Genomic DNA, 22041 nt, shown 5'->3' on the forward strand with positions numbered 1-22041 from the left:
GTTTGGTAGGTTTCCCTAGGTGCCGGCTGAGCTAGAGGCCAAAATCTACAGGTAGTCACTTCGCAAAAAACACCTCTGTTTTCTTCCAAAATTTTGGTGGTGTCCACGTTGCGCTTTGGGGCGTTTCCTGTCGCGGGCGCTAGGCCTACCCACACAAGTGAGGTATCATTTTTATCGGGAGACGTGGGGGAACGCTGGGTGGAAGGAAATTTGTGGCTCCTCTCAGATTCCAGAACTTTCTGCCACAGAAATGTGAGGAACATGTGTTTTTTTAGCCAATTTTTGAGCTTTGCAAAGGATTCTGGGTAACAGAACCTGGTCCGAGCCACACAAATCACCCCATCTTGGATTCCCCTAGGTCTCTAGTTTTCAGAAATGCACAGGTTTGGTAGGTTTCCCTAGGTGGCGGCTGAGCTAGAGGCCAAAATCTACAGGTAGGCACTTTGCTAAAAACAGGTCTGTTTTCTGTGATGTGTCCACATTGCGCTTTGGGGTGTTTCCTGTCGCGGGCGCTAGGCCTACCCACACAAGTGAGGTATCATTTTTATCGGGAGACGTGGGGGAACGCTGGGTGGAAGGAAATTTGTGGCTCCTCTCAGATTCCAGAACTTTCTGCCACAGAAATGTGAGGAACATGTGTTTTTTTAGCCAAATTTTGAGGTTTGCAAAGGATTCTGGGTAACAGAACCTGGTCCGAGCCACACAAATCACCCCATCTTGGATTCCCCTAGGTCTCTAGTTTTCAGAAATGCACAGGTTTGGTAGGTTTCCCTAGGTGGCGGCTGAGCTAGAGGCCAAAATCTACAGGTAGGCACTTTGCTAAAAACAGGTCTGTTTTCTGTGATGTGTCCACGTTGCGCTTTGGGGCGTTTCCTGTCGCGGGCGCTAGGCCTACCCACACAAGTGAGGTATCATTTTTATCGGGAGACTTGGGGGAACATAGAATAGCAAAACAAGTGTTATTGCCCCTTGTCTTTCTCTACATTTTTCCCTTCCAAATGTAAGACAGTGTGTAAAAAAGACGTCTATTTGAGAAATGCCCTGTAATTCACATGCTAGTATGGGCACCCCGGAATTCAGAGATGTGCAAATAACCACTGCTTCTCAACACCTTATCTTGTGCCCATTTTGGAAATACAAAGGTTTTCTTGATAGCTATTTTTTACTCTTTATATTTCAGCAAATGAATTGCTGTATACCCGGCATAGAATGAAAACCCACTGCAGGGTGCAGGTCATTTATTGGCTCTGGGTACCTAGAGTTCTTGATGAACCTACAAGCCCTATATATCCCCGCAACCAAAAGAGTCCAGCAGACGTAACGGTATATTGCTTTCGAAAATCTGACATTGCAGGAAAAAGTTACAGAGTAAAACTTAGAGAAAAATTGATGTTTTTTTCACCTCAATTTCAATATTTTTCTTTTTCAGTTGCTATTTTCTGTAGGAAACCCTTGTAGGATCTACACAAATTACCCCTTGCTGAATTCAGAATTTTGTCTACTTTTCAGAAATGTTGCGGTTTATGGGATCCAGCGTTGGTTTCATGCCCATTTCTGTCACTGACTGGAAGGAGGCTGAAAGCACAAAAAAATCGTAAAAATGGGGTATGTCCCAGTAAAATGCCAAAATTGGGTTGAAAAATTGGGTTTTCAGATTCAAGTCTGCCTGTTCCTGAAAGCTGGGAAGCTGGTGATTTTATCACCGCAAACCCTTTGTTGATGCCCTTTTCAGGGAAAAAACCACAAGCCTTCTTCTGCAGCCCATTTTTCCAATTTTTTTTAAAAAAATGAAATTTTCACTGTTTTTTGGCTAATTTCTTGGCCTCCTTCTGGGGAACCCACAAAGTCTGGGTACCTCTAGAATCCCTAGGATGTTGGAAAAAAAGGACGCAAATTTGGCATGGGTAGCTTATGTGAACAAAAAGTTATGAGGGCCTAAGCGCGAACTGCTCCAAATAGCCAAAAAAAGGCTCGGCACAGGAGGGGGAAAAGGCCTGGCAGCGAAGGGGTTAAAGACTTCAATGAGGAATATTGTAAATATGCATTAGGTAAAACTAGATTATTCAAACAAGCTTTTAATGCTGGCACATTCTTCAAGTGAGTATACCTCAATCCTGCATGTTAAATATGACAAAACAATTAAAATGCCCAAAAAAGGAAACCTAATAGAAAAAAAAGAATAAATGTTAGCAAAGTAACTGGCTACTCCATCATGATCTACAGGCCATGAGCTGTCATTTTAACCAAATGGGTCAGCACACTGAAGATGCTGCAAGAGATTTGAATGTGCACTTAATGGGATGACAACCTTCACAGGCATGGAGGCAGGCAGCCAACAACGACAACAGCAGCAAGCGGCACCCGCCGTCAAGCCCGACTACCCTCCAGCCTGCCAGGCCACCGCCACCCACCTTGCCTCACTCCAGCCAGCTTATTTGCCCCAGGCTCCTCTTGCTGCCACTTGCATCTGCGGGGTTAGGTGCCGGGTCTCCCTTGCCTCCCTACCAGCGGCCTGCTGGTGCGGCCTTGCATTGGAGGCTTGCAAGGAAGTTGCAGGGAGCCCATGGTGGCATGGTCACAGGCTCTGCTGGGCTCCACAGCTTCAAGAAAGCAAAGGGGGAGGGGGGGGGGGGGGGGTTGTCAGGGGCTTGGCTGATTGTACATGGGCAACCTGGGCTGGCAAAGACCAGAAAAGAGACTAATAAAAAGACTGAAAAGTCGGGAAAGAGGCTGCACGGAAGGTTCACCTCAATTCACTATGCACCATCGCTTCTAGCTGCGCCAAAACCTTCTCACCAAAAGCCAACTAACTTTCCGCTACAGCAGTCTTGCTACTATTGTTCTGCAATTATCCTGGAATCTTTGTACTTCTGCACCCCTTACAATTCTGATGTTGGTGAACCTTGGTGCTCCTGCATCTCAACAAGTGCAGCATCTAGCATCAAACATAGCAGCATAGCTGCACTACTGGAAGGCGGCATCACAGGAAGCACACAATAGCTAGAATCCAGTGCTAGCAAACAAATTGGCACTCTTGCAATAACCTGGCTTGGTCCTGACGAGAGCGGTGGCTTTAGTAAGCTGCTGCGAGTGCGCGCCCCAGCACCCTGTTTGGTGAGCCCCACTCGTCTGGGCCCATCTCTCCACCTAATAAAACTATACCTGAAACAACATCCTAAACGCTACATCAGACGCCAAAGGAAATGAGGTCAGCGAGGCTAAGGAAATCCCCGGTGCAATATAGCAGGAAAAAGAAGGCACACCACAGTGATCCTTCATTTGTTGGACATTCAACCAACAGGCGCTCAAATGGGTCCTGGTGCAGGGGCAGCGGGGACCACCAGTCAACCCAAAATGACAACAAAATTCCCATTTCTGAAAGACGAAGGAGCCGCCATTTATTCAAATACCACCCTGAGTACTGTCTTCCTGTCTCACTAACACCTCCGGAGATAATTGAACCCAAACAACAATCTTTATCTCCACTTTCAAACAGCAATCTTAATACACTGCAGTGTGTGGTCCCCATGGCATTTGATGAAACAGAGTCAATATCCAGTGGCATAGTATCTGGAACTACAACCGGCTCACCCCTGTACAAAGCCAGCTGCATAGTCACTCCAGCCTCCAGAGAAGACAAATTTTTGAAACCCTCAAACTACTGCTCGAGGGGGGAAAAAACCCCCACAGACATGGGCAATGAAGCAGGGGTGGCGACGAAAGGAGTGGCCTCTGCTAGTGGATCCGCTTTGTCAGGTGCGCAAAACGACAGGTGCAAAGCCACCCAGCCTAATTCATTCCCCCAGGTGGGGGCAGGCTTCCCTAGGGGACCAAGTCCAGGCAGCCAATACACCAGTCCAGGAAGGCTGGAGCGTGAGCAGAACGAGCCAATCAAGAGAAAGCTCTCATTGCATCAACAGAATGAGCAAATTGGAGCACAACTAACCTTTTCCGCAACCAGGCGTGGAATTAAGCCCAACAAGATGGGGAACTGCCAGACCGAAGTCAAGCCCAATACAGGGGTTGACTTAGAATTTCTCCTATACTAAGTCTTCAATGTTAAGAATTCTTTCTGGGAAATGAGTGTCTGACTGTTCACCAAGAATCCTGTACTCCTGGTACCCTGGGCCTCCCATCAATCTTGGCAGACCCCCTCCCGACAACAGTAGTGGACCCCCAAGCTGGGTGGGAGAAAGCGCCTGGACAGCACTGCTAAGGACCATCCAGACAATGGCTGATGCACTCACCTATCATTCAGCTAAGGTGGATGTGCAAGTGGAGATTTTGAGCTCAGTAGCTGCCTTTGTGGCAGCTAAAGACAAGCCCATTGTAGATCTCAAAAACATCATTAAGAGGGCTCACAAAGTAACCAATGACCTTGCCCCAAGATGCTGCAGCTCTGTAACCCTAGATAAATTAAGACGGCTACCAATCGTATTAGAGGGCATAAGAGAAGAGCTGAAAGACAGGAAGGGTGCACTCATAACCCTCACGCAATCACAAAGAGGCTGCAATAGCACACATGGAGACAAACATGACGGCGTGCCTATAATCAGGGGCATTTCACTTGGAGAAGCAGTCTAAAATGGCCAGGATTTCCCGTCCCCCTCAAGAAATCCTTAACACCGCTAGGGAGGTGAGCATCACCGTGTAATTTGAAAATAGAGCCAATCACAGACAAAAAGAGCAAGGGCAATATGACACACCAACCAGCGCAAACCGGGGAAAAAAAAGTTACGTCCAAAAGGACTCAAAAGAGGAAATCACATAATAAAAACTACCTAAAAACTGCATGGTTGCAAATCTACCTGACATCCAATCAGATAGACCATGGATGTAACACCAGGGGCAATGCCTCTTCAACCAGCGACAAGGCAGCCCCTGATGTGACCCACCCCATAGAGTATGAAACGGAGCCACCCATTGTTAACCACAATAAAACCAATCACCAAAAGTGGGAAGGGGGAGGGGTGGAGGGGGGTTTAAGGGTGAGAGACACAGCTGCAAGGGGACCCCTGAGATACCGAAAGTTCGTCCCAAACACCAACCTCAAGGGGGATCACCCCTCCACCCCCCCCCCTGAAGCTATGTGGCAGGAAATCCCAGTCCACAGAAACTGCCGAAATGGGCTGAGGGCATCCGGTGACTGCCAAGAGGTGACAGAAAAACAAGGTAACCATCCCTGGAGAGGAGCACAAATGTTAATCCATCACACGGATGAGATGCCACATGTTCAGCAGCCGGAACAGTTGTCCTCAAAGGAAGCTGTGAGGCGGTCTTCCCCTGCCACTCTTCGGTCATAATCTCCACTGCTGGTCAGGAGGATGACCAGATCTGGCCCCAATGTAACCACCCCAAACCACCTTTCAAACAATTTTTACACTCTGCCGTCTTCATCTGTGGAGGATGAAAATCCCAACACAAAAGAGTGCCCCACTAAGTACACCCTAGGAGAGGGACAGTGCCAAATAATCCTATTCCATCCAGAAAATCAATCACTTGGAAATTTGGATATCCTCAAAAGAGGAAATATATTAAAACTGTTAGGGCAGATTCCAGGCCTAACTAAAATAATCTCAGATATGATTTAATCTGTAGAATAAATAGAGCGGGAGCCTGGGAAAGCCAATGAAACAACCAAAGTCATCTGGCAGTCTGCCACCCTGGCTGAGGCAGTTCTTAAGAAAAGCAAACACTTTAAGAAGTGGGGAACCAACTCGAGAGGGGTACCAGACCCCGGATATCCAAATCCCCTAAGGACACGAAGAGGTGCATCGGACGACAAAACAAGGCTGTCTGTGGTCCCCCACATGGCCCACACTCCGGAATAGGTTCAAACACCACAGGGAGTGTATGGCCCACACATCACGCACTTAAACAGAAGGACAGCAGTGAGAGAGACGACTGGCGATGGGAAGCCAGAAATCTTGACCAGACACAAGCAATAAAATGCATCCCTGGCCTAGGGGGAGAGGAGGCCTGCGAGTGTCATTGTTAAGGCTGCTCGTGTCACAGTTGAGGCTCTGCTCTTGGAATATCCATGGCCTAAAGGACAAATTGCAAGACCCGAAACATTCAACTACCTCCAGGGCTTTCAGGTCATCGCTCTACAAGAAACTTGGGCCTTGGAACCAATCTCCTTCCTGGGCTACTCCCATACCATCCTACCTGCTATCCAGGAAGTCAAATTTGGCAGCGGGAAAGGTGGCCTGGGATGTACCTGTCAACTTTTTTAAATGCAAGCTGTAAGGTGCTCTCCTCTGAAGCCAATACATTTCTCACTATGTACCTGACTTTTTTTGCACAGAAGGAAGGAGCAAGGGTTAATCCTAGTCAACATCTACATGCCTCCGAGACAGAAAAACCAGGAGGCCATGTCAAAATTACTTGTGGATCATATCATTTAAGTGGCCGGCTCCTATATGCTCCTTCCACCATTAGTAACAGGGGACTTCAATATGAACCTAATAGGTGAGTCTGTAACCATTGAGATCACTGAAGCCCAGGAACATCAGTGGTCTATTCTGGAACAATCACTGATCAAGACAGCAAAAATAACAGCTTTACTGGGCTCTCTAGAGCACGAAGGACTTAGAGCTCTAAATGGCCGATTCAGTGAAGATACCCCCACCTTCCTAATCTTTTCATGCCACAAACGGAAACTCATGAATCGATTTAACTTGGGTCTCCTTATCACTGATGCAAATTGTTCTTTCCTTCAAACTGGGTTTAAGGTCCGAAAGTAATCACTTACCACAGGAAGTGGTCTTCACTCTTATTCCAAGCTGTACTTAAGATCAATGCAGAACCTGCTGGCTCCGAACATTTGCCAGCTAAAAAGAATCAAACAGACAGCTACCTCTCTAGCTTCCTTGGCTGAGGAAGTGGACAAGCATCTAAAAGCCTCCCAAACAACAGAAGGGTCAACCAAAGACAAATAGGAGGTGTTAATTCACTCATACACCCAGAAATTTGCCAGAAATGTCAAATCTACCCACTAATAAGGAGTTAGTCTCCATATCCTGCCACAAATTCCCTCTGATGAGAGCCATCGGGTGGTATATTTAGCCACAAAGATATCAAAATCTTATTCTTTCAGCTCCTCTTGTGGTTCTAAAGTTGCCAGAAGGAGCTCCTCTCTGACATCTTTACTACTGGTCTTTAAAGAAATCTATAATGTCTGATGAAACCTTTCCTCTGGAACGGGCAGCCCCAAGTCTTTCAATGAAAACAGTTTTCTAGCACCACAGTGACGCGTGCCCAGGGTGGCTTCTTGAGTTGATCTGCTTCGCCAGCCAAAAGCCTTACGATTTCTGATGCTTTCTAAGATGTAGGTTACACAAAGCATGTCTTTCTGTACCAATTATGTTGGCACCTCAGGAATATGCTAAAGAGTTGTTTGCGTTATTTTCCCCTTCCAGCTCCCTCTTCGCCCAAAAAGTAAGAACAAATTCAGGAATTACAGAAACCGCATAAGTGCACATTCTCAACTCTCTTGCAGTCGGCCTAATGCCAAAAACCAAAGTGGCCATGTTTTTTTTAATTCTTTCCCAGTTTCTCCATGCCTTTACTTGGTTTCTTCGCATCATCCACATTTAAAGTCTAAACAACCTCCTCCAAACCAAGTCATCACTCTCCTCTAATTCCAGTAACTGTCAAGACAAATTCATAATGCAGATTCGAAACCCCAACAGCAGAAATACAAATCTGAAGATAGCAACTATATTTTGGAGCAGTAGTCTTGCGTTGGACTTCAGAGGGCCACAAAAAAAAAAAAAAAACACACACACACACAGGAAAGATTTCCAGAAACTACTAGATGGCGGAATAAGGCACAGCAAGTGAATTTAAAATATGTTCATAGTGCAAAAGATAGATTTACTTACTTTTTTTTTTTTTTAACAGTTAAATGGATCTTTAGGTCAGTGGCATCAAATCAGGACGAACAATGAACACTAAACTGAATACAAAAAGCCTCACAATTACCCAAGAGGTCATAGGAAGAGATGGTAAAGCCAGTGGAGGCGGGGCGTAAATGTTGGTCAAATTAAGTTCTTTGAACTTCTTTCCAATCTGGTTCAGGGCTTTGTCAACCTGCGGCTGGGAACCTGTGCAAGAAACAATTGAGTGATAAGATAAACATAAACAAAAACTATATTCTTTACAATGATCTGCCATGTGTTCAACAATCTAAAAAGTAAAAAAAAAAAAAAAAGGCTCAGTAGCCTACCACATAGATCAGGTACACTGATTAAGCCAAAAAGTATTGACCAGGAATATATATATATAAAATGTCACTTACCCAGTGTACATCTGTTCGTGGCATGTAGTGCTGCAGATTCACATGCTATGCATAGCTCTTCCGACATCTAGTGTTGGGCTTGGAGTGTTACAAGTTGTTTTTCTTCGAAGAAGTCTTTTTGGAGTCACGGGATAGCATGACTCCTCCTCTCGGTTACAGTGCGCATGGGCATCAACTCCATTGTTAGATTGTTTTCCCGCAAAGGGTGAAGGAAGGAGTGATAGAGCATAAGAATATAAAGATGTCCATGCAAGTGTAAATGTATCTACATATGTACAAATGATAAACGACTACAGGCTTCCGGGGAGGAGGCAGGGTGCATGTGAATCTGCAGCACTGCATGTCACAAACAGACGTACACTGGGTAAGTGACATTTTCCGTTCAATGGCATGTGTAGCTGCAGACACACATGCTATGCATAGACTACAAAGCAGTTAGTCTTCCCAAAAAATAGTGGGTGGCTAGCCTGTAGGAGTTGAAGTTGTTTGAAAGTGTTCGTAAGACAGCTTGGCCTACAGTGGCCTGTTGCTCTGAGAAAACATCAACACAATAGTGTTTAGTAAAGGTATGAGGAGTAGACCATGTGGAAGCTTTGCATATATCAGCCATTGGTATGTTTCCTAAAAACGCCATTGACACACCTTTCTTTGTTGTAGAATGTGTTCTAGGAGTTATCAAAAGTTGTCTTCTTGCCTTCATGTAGCATGTCTGTATGTATCTAACAATCCATCTTGCTAAGCCTTGTTAAGATATAGGATTGCCTTTATGTGGTTGTTGAAAAGCAACAAAAAGTTGTTTTGTTTTCCTAAAGTCTTTAGTTCTTTCTATATAGTACATTAGAGCTCTCTTGAGATCTGGAGTATGAAGAGCTCTTTCTGCAACCGAGTCTGGCTGTGGAAAGAAGACTGCCAATTGCACTGCTTGCTTGATGTGAAAAGAAGATACTACTTTTGGATTTGTCCTTAGTACGACTGTTTGTGTACTTGGAAAAAAGGTTCTTCAATAGTGAAGGCTTGTATTTCACTAACTCTTCTTAATGAAGTAATAGCTACAAGGAAGGCAACCTTCCATTATAAAAACTGAATTTGAAAAGAGTGCATGGGTTCAAAAGGTGGGCCCATGAGTCTGGTAAGTATGATATTTAGATTTCAAGAAGGAAATGGTGGTGTCCTAGGTGGAATAATGCGTTTTAATCCTTCCATGAAAGCTTTAATAACAGGGACTCTGAATACAGAAGTATGTTGCATATTTTGTAAATATGCAGATATTGCAGTAAGGTGGATTTTAATGGATGAGAAAGCTAAATTACATTTTTGTAAATGAAGTAGGTAGCATACAATATGTTGTATAGATACTGTGAGAGGATCAGTATTTTTAGATTGACAGTAGTAAACAAATCTTTTCCATTTGTTAGCATAACATTGTCTGGTACTAGGTTTATGTGCCTCTTTAAGCACTTCAATACATTCTGATGGAAGTTTTAGGTAACCAAATTCTATGACTTCAGGAGCCAAATCGCTAAATTGAGAGCATTGGGGTTTGGGTGCCTGGTTTGACCTTTGTTCTGTGTTAACAAATATGGTCTGTTTGGTAGTTTGGAATGAGGTACTACAGATAGGTCGAGGAGTGTTGTGTACCAACGTGGCCGTGCCCATGTTGGGGCTATGAGTATCATGGTCAGAGATGTCTAACGTAGTTTGCTGACCAGAAAAGGGTGGGAGGGGGGTTTAGAGCGTAAGCAAATATACCTGACCAATTGATCCACAGAGCATTGCCCTTGGATAGGGGATGTGGGTGTCTGGATGCGAAGATTTGGCATTTTACATTTTCATTTGTTGCAAATAGGTCTATTTCTGGTGTTCCCCACTTTTGAAAGTACTTTTGAAGTACTTGGGAGTGAATCTCACATTCGTGAGTTTGTTGGTGATTCCTGCTTAAGAGATCCGCTAACTGATGGTCTATTCCTGTAATGTATTCAGCTAATAGATGAATGTGATTTTGAATTGCCCATTTCCATATTGTCTGGGCTAGCAGAGACAGTTGAGATGAGTATGTCCTGCCCCGTTTTTTGAGGTAATACATGGTCGTCATGTTGTCCATTTTTATCAGAACAGTCTTCTGTTTGAGAAGGGGTTGAAACGCTTTTAGGCAAGAAACAGCCAATAAATCCAGGTGGTTTGTGAAATTGTTTCTGTTTGGGATCCCATTCCCCTTGAATGATATGATTGTTGAGATGATCTCCCCAACCTATCATTGATGCGTCTGTTATTATGTTCTGAGGTACAGGGTCTTGAAATGAACGCCCCTTCATTACATTGCTGAGATTCCACCATTAAAGGGATGTGTGCATATGGCGGTCCATAAACACTAGATCTTGAAGCTGACCGTGTACCTGAGAACATTGTTGTGAGAGGCATTGTTGTAAAGGCCTCATGTTGAGCCTTGCATGTGGAACTATGGCTATGCAAGATGCCATCATCCCTAGAATTTTCATGATAAATCTTACAGTGTATTGTTGATTTGGTTGGATATGTGGGATGAGATTTTGGAAAGCTTGTATCCTTTGTGTATTTGGATATGCTAGGGCTTTGAGTATTTAGAATAGCACCTAGGTAAGGTTGTACCTGTGCTTTTGAAGGTGTGACTTTTGATCATTTAGAGTGAACCCTAGCGTATGTAGGGTTTCTATTATGTACTGAGTTGTTGTCATTATGTAAAATTGCTTGATTTTATTAGCCAATTGTCTAGATATGGAAAGACGTGAATGTGTTGCCTTCTTAAGTAGGCTGCTACTACTGCTAGACAGTTTGTGAACACTCTTGGAGCTGTTATGCCAAATGGCAGAACTATGAACTGGTAATGTTTTCCTGCCATGACAAACCGGAGGTATTTTCTGTGAGCTGGATGGATGGGTATATGGAAATACACATCTTTGAGGTCTAAAGCAGTCATGCAATCTTGCTTTTGTAGTAGTGGAATGACATCCTGCAGAGTTACCATGTGAAAAAGTTCTGACAGGATGTATAGATTGAGAGGTCTGAGGTCTAGGATAGGCCTTAGAGTGTCATCTTTTTTGGGAATGAGGAAGTACAGTGAGTATACACCTGTTCCTTGTTGAGAATGTGGGACCAATTCTATTGCTTGGTAGTAGGGACTGCACTTCCTGTTGCAATAGAACATTGTGTTCTGGGGACAATTTGTGGTAACGTGGTGGAATGTTTGGAGGGGTGGAGATTAACTCTAGGCAATAGCCATTTGGATAATTGATAACACCCAATTGTCTGTGGTGATATTTTGCCAATGAGAGTGGAATTGTTGTAGTCTTCCTCCCACAGAAAATGTGTGGAGTGTAGGGGTGGGAAAGAAGTCACTGTTTGGATGGTGTAGTGGGCTTGCTTGGAGGCTTGGAATTTGCCTCAGTTTCTGAAATATTGTCCTCTATAGGACCCTCTAAAGCCCCCTCTGATATTGTGTTTTGTCCCTACTTTGATTGGGAGGTAGAAGGTTCAGAGGATTGTGGCTTAAAGCCTCCTCTGAATTGGGGCCTGGGAAAGGAGCCTCTATATGGTGTGGTATATAATGCTCCCATTGCCTTTGAAGTATCGGAGTCCTTTCTCAGTTTCTCTATGGTGGTATCCAACTCAGGCCCAAAGAAAGTTTTTATTTTTATTTTATTTTTTAATATAATCGAAAGGCATGTTAAGTACTGCCTGTTGAATTTCTGGTTTAAAACCAGAAGAGCGTAACCATGCATGCCTTCGTATTGTAATGGCTGTATTTACACTCCTTGCGGCTGCATCAGCAGCATCAAGGGCAGACCTTATCTGATTATTACTTATAGCCTGGCCTTCCTCTACAACCTGTTGTGCTCTTTTGATGCTCTTTTGGGAGGTGCTGTATGAGTTCTTGCATCGCATCCCAGTGGGCTCTATCGTATCTGGCAAGGAGTGCTTGCAAACTTGCAATTCGCCACTGATTAGCCGCCTGCGTGGCTACTCTCTTGCCAGCAGCATCAAATTTCCTACTCTCCTTATCAGGTGGAGGAGCATCTCCTGATGATTGGCTGTTAGCTCTTTTCCTGGCCGCACTCACCACTACAGAGTCTGGAGGAACTTCATGTGTGATGTAATCCGGGTCAGAAGGAGCAGGTTTATATTTTTTGTCAATTCTAGGAGTAATTACTCTACCTTTGACAGGCTCACTTAAAATTTGGTCAGCATGTTTGACCATTCCAGGCAACATTGGGAGACACTGGTATCTAGAATGAGTGGAAGACAGAGTGTTGAATAAAAAATCTTCTTCGAGAGGTTCAGAGTGCATAAGCACCCCATGGTAAGCAGCTGCCCTAGAAACTAGCTGAGTGTAGGCAGTAGTGTCCTCTGGTGGAGAAGGCTTAGAGGAGTATAGATCAGGATCATTGTCTGGAATGGATCAGGGTCGTACAGATCCCAAGGATCCACTGTATTTCCAAGCGAGTATAGTGAGTGGGTTGCAGAAGGCAATGGTGGTGGACTATTGTGAGGAGGTAAAAAAAAGCTGTGGAGAGTGAGGAGGAGAAGTAAGGAGAGGTGCTAGTTTCTCCTTTAGTTTCTGCACTTTTGCTGGTGGTTGAGCAGAATCTAATTCCTCTTGAAAGGCCAGCTTTCTTTTAGTCTTTAAAGGAGGTGCAGTGAGGATTCGACCAATCTCCTTATGTATATGGATTCTAGACTGTCTTTCATCCATAATGTCCAATATTGGCTGAATCTACGTGTCCTCAAGATCAGGATTGTAAGATTCTTGCATCGGCTTCGAGATTTGTTTAAGTTTACTTGAAAGTCCTTGTTCCTCTGTGTATGTGGCTTTTTTCTGTTCCGAAGTCTGAATTTTTTTCGGTCCCGAAAATGAAGTTGGCTGTTTCGGCTCCGAAGCAGGGCATCGAATCTTCAACTCCGAGGTGTGAAGACGCTTACTGGAGTCGAGGTAGAACTTCTGACCAACTTGCTCGACTCCAAAGTAGACGGAGGAGTGGCCTTTTTTGGTGCCGAACCCGAGGGTCGGTCTCCTACAGTCTATTTTCGGGCCGACCCATGGCCGTCCGGCAGTGGTGTACCCAAGGCCTTCTGTAGTTTATGTATGGGAGTAGGGGCAGACGTACTCACATGCTGGCCAGCCGTGATGGGTCTATCTTCTTCAGATTCCTGCTCGGAATCAGTCTCTCGAATGGAGACTGCTGGCTCGGCCTACTTTTCTTCTGTGACGTCGAAGTGTCCTGTGCATTTCAATGCCATTTTCAATCTTCGGGCTCTAAAATCTCCTAAAGCCTTCTTTGATCAAACACGATCAACAGGCCTCGCCAATCTTCTTCTTGATGGTCAGGAGAAAGGCAAAAAATACAAACCAGATGTTGGTCTTTATATGGGTACTTCGCGTGGCACAGGGGGCAGAATCAAAATGGAGTCCGATCCATCAGGCTTCCACACGTGGTAGGCCAGAGTCGGGCGCACGCGCCCCAAAAGGTGAAATTTAGATTCCGACTGTACTACTGGTTCGATGCTAAATGAAAACGGGATCGAAAACAATACCGAGGATTAAATAGGTTTTCCGATTGGAAATCTCGGAGCGAGAGGCAACACGTCCGAACTCTACAGCAGAAAGAAAATCTATCAATGGAGTCTATGCCCATGTGCACTGTAACCTGAGAGGAGGAGTCACTCTATTCCGTGACTCCAAAAAGACTTCTTCGAAGAAAACAGCTTGTAACATTCCCAGCCCAACACTAGATGTCAGAAGAGCTATGTATAGCATGTGCATCTGCAGCTACACATGGTTTCGAACATATATACATACATACACACACATACACACATATATACACACACATATATACACACACACACATATATACACACACACACATATATACACACACACACATATATATGGAAAATGTCACTTACCCAGTGTACATCTGTTCGTGGCATGTTCTGCTGCTGATTCACATGTTATGCAGAGGTCCAGCCATCTAGTGTTGGGCTCCGAGTGTTACAAGTTGTTTTTCTGCAAAGAAGTCTTTGAGTCATGGGACCAAGTGGCTCCTCCTTTTCGGCTCCATTGCGCATGGGCATCGACTCCATCTTAGATTGTTTTCCCGCAGAGGGTAAGGTAGGAGTGATAGAGTGTAAAGAAAGAGATGTCTATGCAATGGAAAAGAGATGTATATACAGAGTTTAAATAAAGAGGTGTCCATGCAATGGAATAGAGATGTATATACATATGTACAAATTTTAAATGTAACTTAAATGGCTACAGGCTCCCGGGGAGGAGGGAGGGCGCCTGTGAATCAGCAGCAGAACATGCCACGAACAGATGTACACTGGGTAAGTGACATTTTCCATTTGATGGCATGTGTAGCTGCAGATACACATGCTACGCATAGACTACAAAGCAGTAATCCTCCCCTAAGCGGTGGTCAGCTTGTAGGAGTTGAAGTTGTCTGAAATAATGTTCTTAGTACAGCCTGTCCTACTGTGGCTTGTTGTGTTGCTAACACATCTACACAGTAATGCTTGGTAAATGTATGAGGTGTCGACCAAGTGGCTGCCTTACAAATTTCTGTCATTGGTATGTTTCCTAGAAATGCCATTGTTACTCCTTTTTTCCTAGTGGAGTGCGCCTTTGGCGTAATTAGCAGTTGTCTTTTAGCCTTCAGATAACAAGTTTGTATACATTTCACTAACCACCTGGCTATGCCTTGTTTTGATATAGGATTACTAGTTTGGGTTTTTTGGAATGCGACGAACAACCGTTTAGTTTTACGAAACGATTTTGTTCTGTCGATGTAATACATTAGAGCTCTTTTAATATCCAATGTATGTAGTGTTCTTTCTGCCACTGAGTCTGGCTGTGGGAAGAAGACTGGGAGTTCCACTGTTTGGTTTAAATGAAACTGTGAGATGACTTTAGGTAGAAATTTAGGGTTTGTGCAGAGTTCCACCTTATGTTTATGTACTTGTATAAAGGGTTGTTCAATAGTGAATGCTTGTATCTCACTAACTCTTCGTAATGAAGTGATTGCCACTAGAAATGCTAAATTCCAAGTTAGGCATTGAATATGACAAGAGTGCATGGGTTCAAATGGTGGACCCATGAGTCGTGTAAGTACAATGTTAAGATTCCATGAGGGTACTGGTGGAGTTCTTGGAGGTATGATTCGTTTTAGACCCTCCATGAAAGCTTTAATGACTGGTACCCTAAATAGGGATTTGGTCTGTTTATTTTGCAAATAAGCAGAAATAGCTGTGAGATGTATTTGCAAATAAGCAGAAATAGCTGTGAGATGTATTTTGATGGATGAAAAAGCTAGATTTGCTTTTTGTATGTAAAGTAAATAACTTACGATGTCTTGTATGGACGCATCTAAAGGTGTTGTGTTTTGCTTGACAGTAGAAAACAAATATTTTCCATTTGTTAGCATAACACTGTTTGGTAGTAGGTTTTCTTGCCTGTTTAATGACTTCCATACACTCTGGTGGAAGATTTAGATACCCAAACTCTAAGATTTCAGGAGCCAGATTGCCAGATTGAGCATCGTTGGATTGGGGTGTCTGATCTGCTGTTTGTTCTGTGTCAGTAGGTCTGGCCTGTTTGGGAGTGTGACTTTTGGTACTATTGACAGGTCTAGCAGTGTGGTGTACCATGGCTGGCGTGCCCACGTTGGAGCTATAAGTATGAGTTTGAGTTTGTTTTGAAGCAGTTTGTTGACCAAAAATGAAATGAGCGGGCGAGGGGGAAAAGCGTAAACAAATATCCATGACCAGTTGATCCATAGAGCATTGCCCTTAGACTGAGGGTGTGGGTACCTGGACGTGAAGTTTTGGCATTTTGCGTTGTGGTTGGTGGCGAACAGATCTAGGTTTGGTGTCCCCCATTGACGAAAGTATTTGTGAAGTACCTAGGGGTGAATTTCCCACTCGTGAGTTTGTTGGTGATCTCGACTGAGGTCGTCTGCTAACTGATTTTGAATCCCTGGAATGTATTGCGCTACCAGGTGAATGTTGTTGTGAATTGCCCAATACCACATTTTTTGTGCTAGAAGGCAAAGTTGTGATGAGTGGGTTCCTCCTTGTTTGTTTAAGTAGTACATTGTTGTCATATTGTCTGTTCTGACAAGAATGTGTTTGTGAGCAAGAAAAGGTTGAAAGGCTCTTAGTGCTAGGGAGACTGCTAGCAGTACTAAGTGATTTATGTGAAGCTGCTTCTGTTTGTTGTCCCATTGTCCCTGAATATTGTGATTGTTGAGGTGTGCTCCCCATCCAATCATTGTTGCATCTGTTGTGAGAATGGCGTGAGGCATAGGGTCTTGAAATGGCCGCCCTTTGTTTAAATTTGTGGGATTCCACCACTGAAGCGAAATGTGTGTTTGGCAGTCTGTCACTAGATCTTGGAGATGACCATGTGCCTGCGACCATTGTTTTGCGAGGCTCTGTTGTAAGGTCCGCATGTATAACCTTGCGTTTGGGACAATGGCCATGCATGATGCCATCATACCTAGCAGTTTCATGACAAAACGGACAGTCTAGTACTGGTTTGGCTAAACATTTGGCAATATGGTGTGGGACGACTGCACTCTTTGTGGGCTTGGACTTTCAAGCGCTTTCTGAGTGTTTAGTGTAGCCCCTAAGTACTGCTGAATTTGCGATGGTTGCATGTGTGATTTTTGGTAATTTATTGATTTATTGAGAACCCTAGTGTGTGTAGGGTATCTATTACATAACATGTGTGATGTTGACACTGTTTTTGAGTGTTGGCTTTTATTAGCCAATCATCGAGATATGGGAATACATGCATATGTTGTCTCCTTATGTATGCTGCGACTACGGCAAGGCATTTTGTAAAGACTTTGGAGGCTGTTATCCCAAAGGGTACTACCTTGAATTGGTAATGTTTTCCTTGTATAACAAACCTGAGGTATTTTCTGTGACCTGGATGGATGGGTGTGTGAAAATGCGCATCTTTTATATCCAGTGTTGTCATAAATTCTCCCTGTTGTAGCAGTGGGACTACATCTTGTAGTGTTACCATGTGAAAGTGTTCTGATCGGATGTAGAGGTTGAGAGTCCTGAGATCCAATATTGGCCTTAATGTTTTGTCTTTCTTGGGAATAAGGAAGTAAATCCTGTTCCTTTTTGATGATGCAGCACTAGCTCTATGGCTTGTTTGAGTAATAGTGCCTGTACTTCAGTTTGTAACATTGCAAGATTTGCGATGAAAGTTTGTGCGCTCTTGGGGGAATGTCTGGAAGAAATTGTGTGAACTCTATGCAGTAACCATGTTGGATAATGGATAGTACCCATGTGTCTGTTGTGATGTCCGACCATTGGTCGTGGAACATTTTCAGTCTTCCTCCCACAGGGGAAGTGTATTGAGGGAAGGTGATGACAAAATCACTGTTTGTTATTAGTGGCTTGTTTTGAGGATTGGAATTTTCCTATAGATTTGGGGAATTGTCCTCTGTAGGATCCCCGAAATCCCCCTCTTTGGTACTGTGTCTGGTACGAGGGCTTGGATTGTGAGGAGGATGGCTCGGAGGGCTGTGGCCTGAAGCCTCCCCTGTATTGAGGCTTCCGAAATGAGCCTCTGTATTGGGATGAGTAAAGCGCTCCCATCGCCTTGGCAGTGTTGGCGTCTTTTTTCATCTTATCTATGGCTGTGTCCACCTGTGTGCCGAATAATTGCTGCTGATTAAAAGGCATGTTGAGGACAGTCTGTTGGATTTCAGGTTTAAAACCTGATGACCTGAACCATGCATGCCGCCTAATGGTGACAGCCGTATTTATAGTCCTTGCGGCTGTATCAGCTGAGTCTAGCGCCAATCTTATCTGATTGTTCGTAATTGCCTGTCCCTCATCTACTACCTGCTGGGCTCTTTTGTTGTTCCTTGGGGAGATGCTGAATAATGTCCTTCATCTCATCCCAATGAGCCCTATTGTATCTAGCTAGAAGGGCCTGTGAATTAGCTATGCGCCACTGATTGGCTGCTTGTGACGCCACCCTCTTCCCTGCAACACCAAATTTTTAGCTTTTCTTATCTGGAGGGGGTGCATCTCCAGAGGACTGAGTTAGCCCTTTTCCTCGCTGCCCTGACCACTACTGAATCGGGGGGCAGCTGTTGTGTGATATAAACTGGGTCTGAGGGTGATGGTTTGTATTTTTTCTCTACCCTTGGGGTTATAGCCCTTCCTTTAACCGGTTCTTGGAGTATCTGCTGGGCATATTTGAGCATACCAGGGAGCATGGGTAGGCTTTGGTATGTGGCATGAGTTGAGGACAATGTATTGAACAAGAAGTCGGCCTCTAGAGGTTCTGTGTGCATCCTCACGTTGTGGAAAGCTGCTGCCCTCGCTAGAACCTGTGTATACGAGGAGCTATCCTCAGGTAGGGATGGCTTAGATGGGTAGCACTTTGGGTTATTGTCCAAGACTGGGTCGTCCCATCCCATGGATATGTCCTGATGTGACTGCATAGTGTGTGTTGGAGAATGTGCAGTGGGTGTAGCAGGTGGGGAGACAGTCCATTGAGGAGAGTGGAGGAGGAGAAAACTGGGGAGTTGGAGATCTCTTGGCACTTTAGCCATTGGCTGATCAGTGTCCTAACGTCCATGGAAGGCCAGTTTTCTTTTTATTTTGAGAGGAGGTGCTGTGAGGATCTTGCCAGTATCCTTGTGGATCTGTATCCTGGCTTGTTTGTCATCAAAATCCTCCATTTGTTGTAGTTCGTCCTCAAATCTATGGCTTTCTTTTAATTGTTTCGAAAGTCCATGTTCCTCTGTATAGGAATATTTTTTCGGCTCCGAAGCCGGTTTTTTCAGCACCGAAGGGCCTGGAGTTAATGTTTGGCCTCAGTTCCGAAAGTGACTTCCGGGGTCTCAAATCGATGGGTCTGTGTCGTATGCTTTCGGAGCCTGTGCCTCAGCTCAAGTCCGAAGGCTTCGTAACGGGCATGGCCTTTTTCGGTGCCGAAGATGTTACTTGGTCACCGGTTGATTTCTTACGGGTGGAGTTATGGCCTTCTGGCAGTGGCGTCTCCAAGGCCTTATGTTGGGGCTTGGTCTGGGTCGGGGCAAGCGTACCCACATGCTGGCCCGCTATTAGGGGTCGGTCGACGTCAAACTCCCGTTCGGAATCGGATCCCTGAACGGAAATGGCAGTGTGGATCATCTCCTCCTCTTCTGCGTCGAGGCGTTCAGTGCTTCTAGACGCCATCTGTAGCCTTCTCGCTCTTCGGTCTCGTAAAGTCTTTCAACCAGAAGGATTTACAGGCTTCACAAGTATCCTCTTGATGATCTGGGGATAAGCACAGATTACAAACCAGATGTTGATCTGTGTAGGGATACTTGGCGTGGCACCGAGGGCAGAATCTGCACAGGGTCTGGTCCATGATGCTTCGACGATACTTGTGGTCGGGCCGACCTGGCCCAAGTTGGGCGCGGGTGCCCCGAAAGGCAACCGAAGATGTGTATCCGCCGGTACCGAGGTGTCGATGCTGGATGGAACGCGATCGAAAACAATACTTACGATTTTCGATGGATTATAAGTTTTTCCAACTCGAACAACCGGAGTGAAAGGGAACACGTCCGAACCCGATGGCGGAAAGAAAACAATCTACGATGGAGTCGATGCCTATGCGCAATGCAGCCGAAAAGGATGAGTCACTCGGTCCCGTGACTCGAAAAGACTTCTTTGAATAAACAACTTGTAACACTCCGAGCCCAACACTAGATAGCAGGACCTGTGCATAGCATGTGTATCTGCAGCTACACATGCCATCGAACATATATATATATATATATACACACACACACACACACTAAAAAAAATAATCTATGGCTGCACACCACCCATGCAAATGAAGGCTCAAACACAAAATGAAGTACTCTGTCTCAACCCTTGATGTAACAGATTATTTCACATATGATCTTACTAATGACATGGTATAGTACTATGCAATTACTACATTACTATTATGAACAGCTAAAGCATGATAGGTGTTAAAATGCCAAGATGTGGTGTAAAGTATTTTTTATATTAATTTAAATATTGTGAAGTCATAAGTATTGCATCTGGTGTGAGTTATTATTGGCATGGCAGATGTGTGAGCTATTGATTGCATGGAAGATGCGTGAGAAAGTTTGTGGAGCTAACCATAACTAATTATTTTCAATGGGGCATTCTGTTTCATTTAGTAAGCACAACTGCACTACACTTTTTTGGTTTTTTTTTAAGTGAATGTCAGCGGTTTTGTGAAAATACATGACGGTGTTATGATAAAAGCCAACTATAACTTCATATGAATTATACTGTTTAAGACAGGAAGGTAATAGTGTTTTACTGGTGGTTGTGTTATATGTGGGGAGTGTGCGGTGCTGAATGATAATGAAAATGTCACTTACCCAGTGTACATCTGTTCGTGGCATCAGTCGCAGTAGATTCGCATGTTCTGCAATAGCTCGCCATCTGGTGTTGGGCCGGAGTGTTACAAGTTGTTTTTCTTCGAAGAAGTCTTTCGAGTCACGGGACCGAGTGACTCCTCCTTTTGTCCCCATTGCGCATGGGCGTCGACTCCATCTTCGATTGTTTTTCCCCGCAGAGGGTGAGGTAGGAGTTGAATTGTAGTAATAGTGCCCATGCAATGGAGTGACTAAGTATGCACCTATTTAAGGTTGAGATGATACATATATAAATAATTGAAGGTAACTTCCAAACTGCTACAGGCTCCCGGGGAGGCGGGTGGGCACATGCGAATCTACTGCGACTGATGACACGAACAGATGTACACTGGGTAAGTGACATTTTCAGTTCGATGGCATCTGTCGCTGTAGATACGCATGTTCTGCATAGACTAGTAAGCAGTTATTTCCCCAAAAGCTGTGGATCAGCCTGTAGGAGTGGAAGTAGTCTGAAATAATGTCCTTAATACGGCTTGACCTACTGTGGCTTGTTGTGCGGATAACACGTCTACACAGTAGTGCTTGGTGAATGTGTGAGGCGTAGACCATGTGGCTGCCTTACATATTTCTTGCATTGGGATGTTTCCTAGAAAGGCCATGGTAGCACCTTTCTTTCTGGTTGAGTGTGCCCTTGGTGTAATGGGCAGCTGTCGTTTAGCTTTAAGGTAGCAGATTTGGATGCATTTAACTATCCATCTGGCTATACCTTGTTTTGAAATTGGGTTTCCTGCATGAGGTTTTTGAAATGCAATAAAGAGTTGTTTAGTCTTTCTGATGTTCTTTGTTCTGTCAATGTAATACATCAATGCTCTTTTGACATCTAATGTATGTAGTGCCCTTTCAGCTACGGTATCTGGCTGTGGAAAAAACACTGGAAGTTCCACTGTTTGATTTAGATGGAACGGTGAAATAACCTTTGGCAAAAATTTAGGATTGGTCCTTAGGACGACTTTATTTTTGTGTAGTTGTATAAAAGGTTCCTGTATAGTAAACGCCTGAATCTCGCTTACTCTTCTCAGGGAAGTAATGGCGATGAGAAATGCCACCTTCCAGGTTAGGAACTGTATGTCGCAGGAGTGCATGGGTTCAAAAGGTGGACCCATAAGTCTAGTTAGGACAACATTTAGGTTCCATGAAGGAACAGGTAGTGTTCTTGGTGGTATAATTCTCCTAAGGCCCTCCATGAATGCTTTAATGACTGGTATTTTATATAGGGAAGTTGAATAGGTAGTCTGCAGGTATGCAGATATT

The 22041-nt window shown here is 44.3% G+C and overlaps 1 protein-coding gene across 7 annotated transcripts in view; it reads right to left on the reverse strand.

Annotated features, from left to right (window-relative positions):
- Positions 1 to 22041, reverse strand: part of AKAP1 (A-kinase anchoring protein 1) — a 312712-nt gene that overhangs the window by 73836 nt on the left and 216835 nt on the right. For all 7 annotated transcript variants that reach the window (XM_069226646.1, XM_069226648.1, XM_069226643.1 and 4 more), the window contains one exon: positions 7987 to 8108. In XM_069226646.1, coding sequence (XP_069082747.1) covers positions 7987 to 8108 — 122 coding nt within the window. The remainder of the gene's footprint in view (positions 1 to 7986; positions 8109 to 22041) is intronic.

This window comes from Pleurodeles waltl, chromosome 3_2 (assembly GCF_031143425.1).
Source record: "Pleurodeles waltl isolate 20211129_DDA chromosome 3_2, aPleWal1.hap1.20221129, whole genome shotgun sequence".
Lineage (NCBI taxonomy): Eukaryota > Metazoa > Chordata > Amphibia > Caudata > Salamandridae > Pleurodeles > Pleurodeles waltl.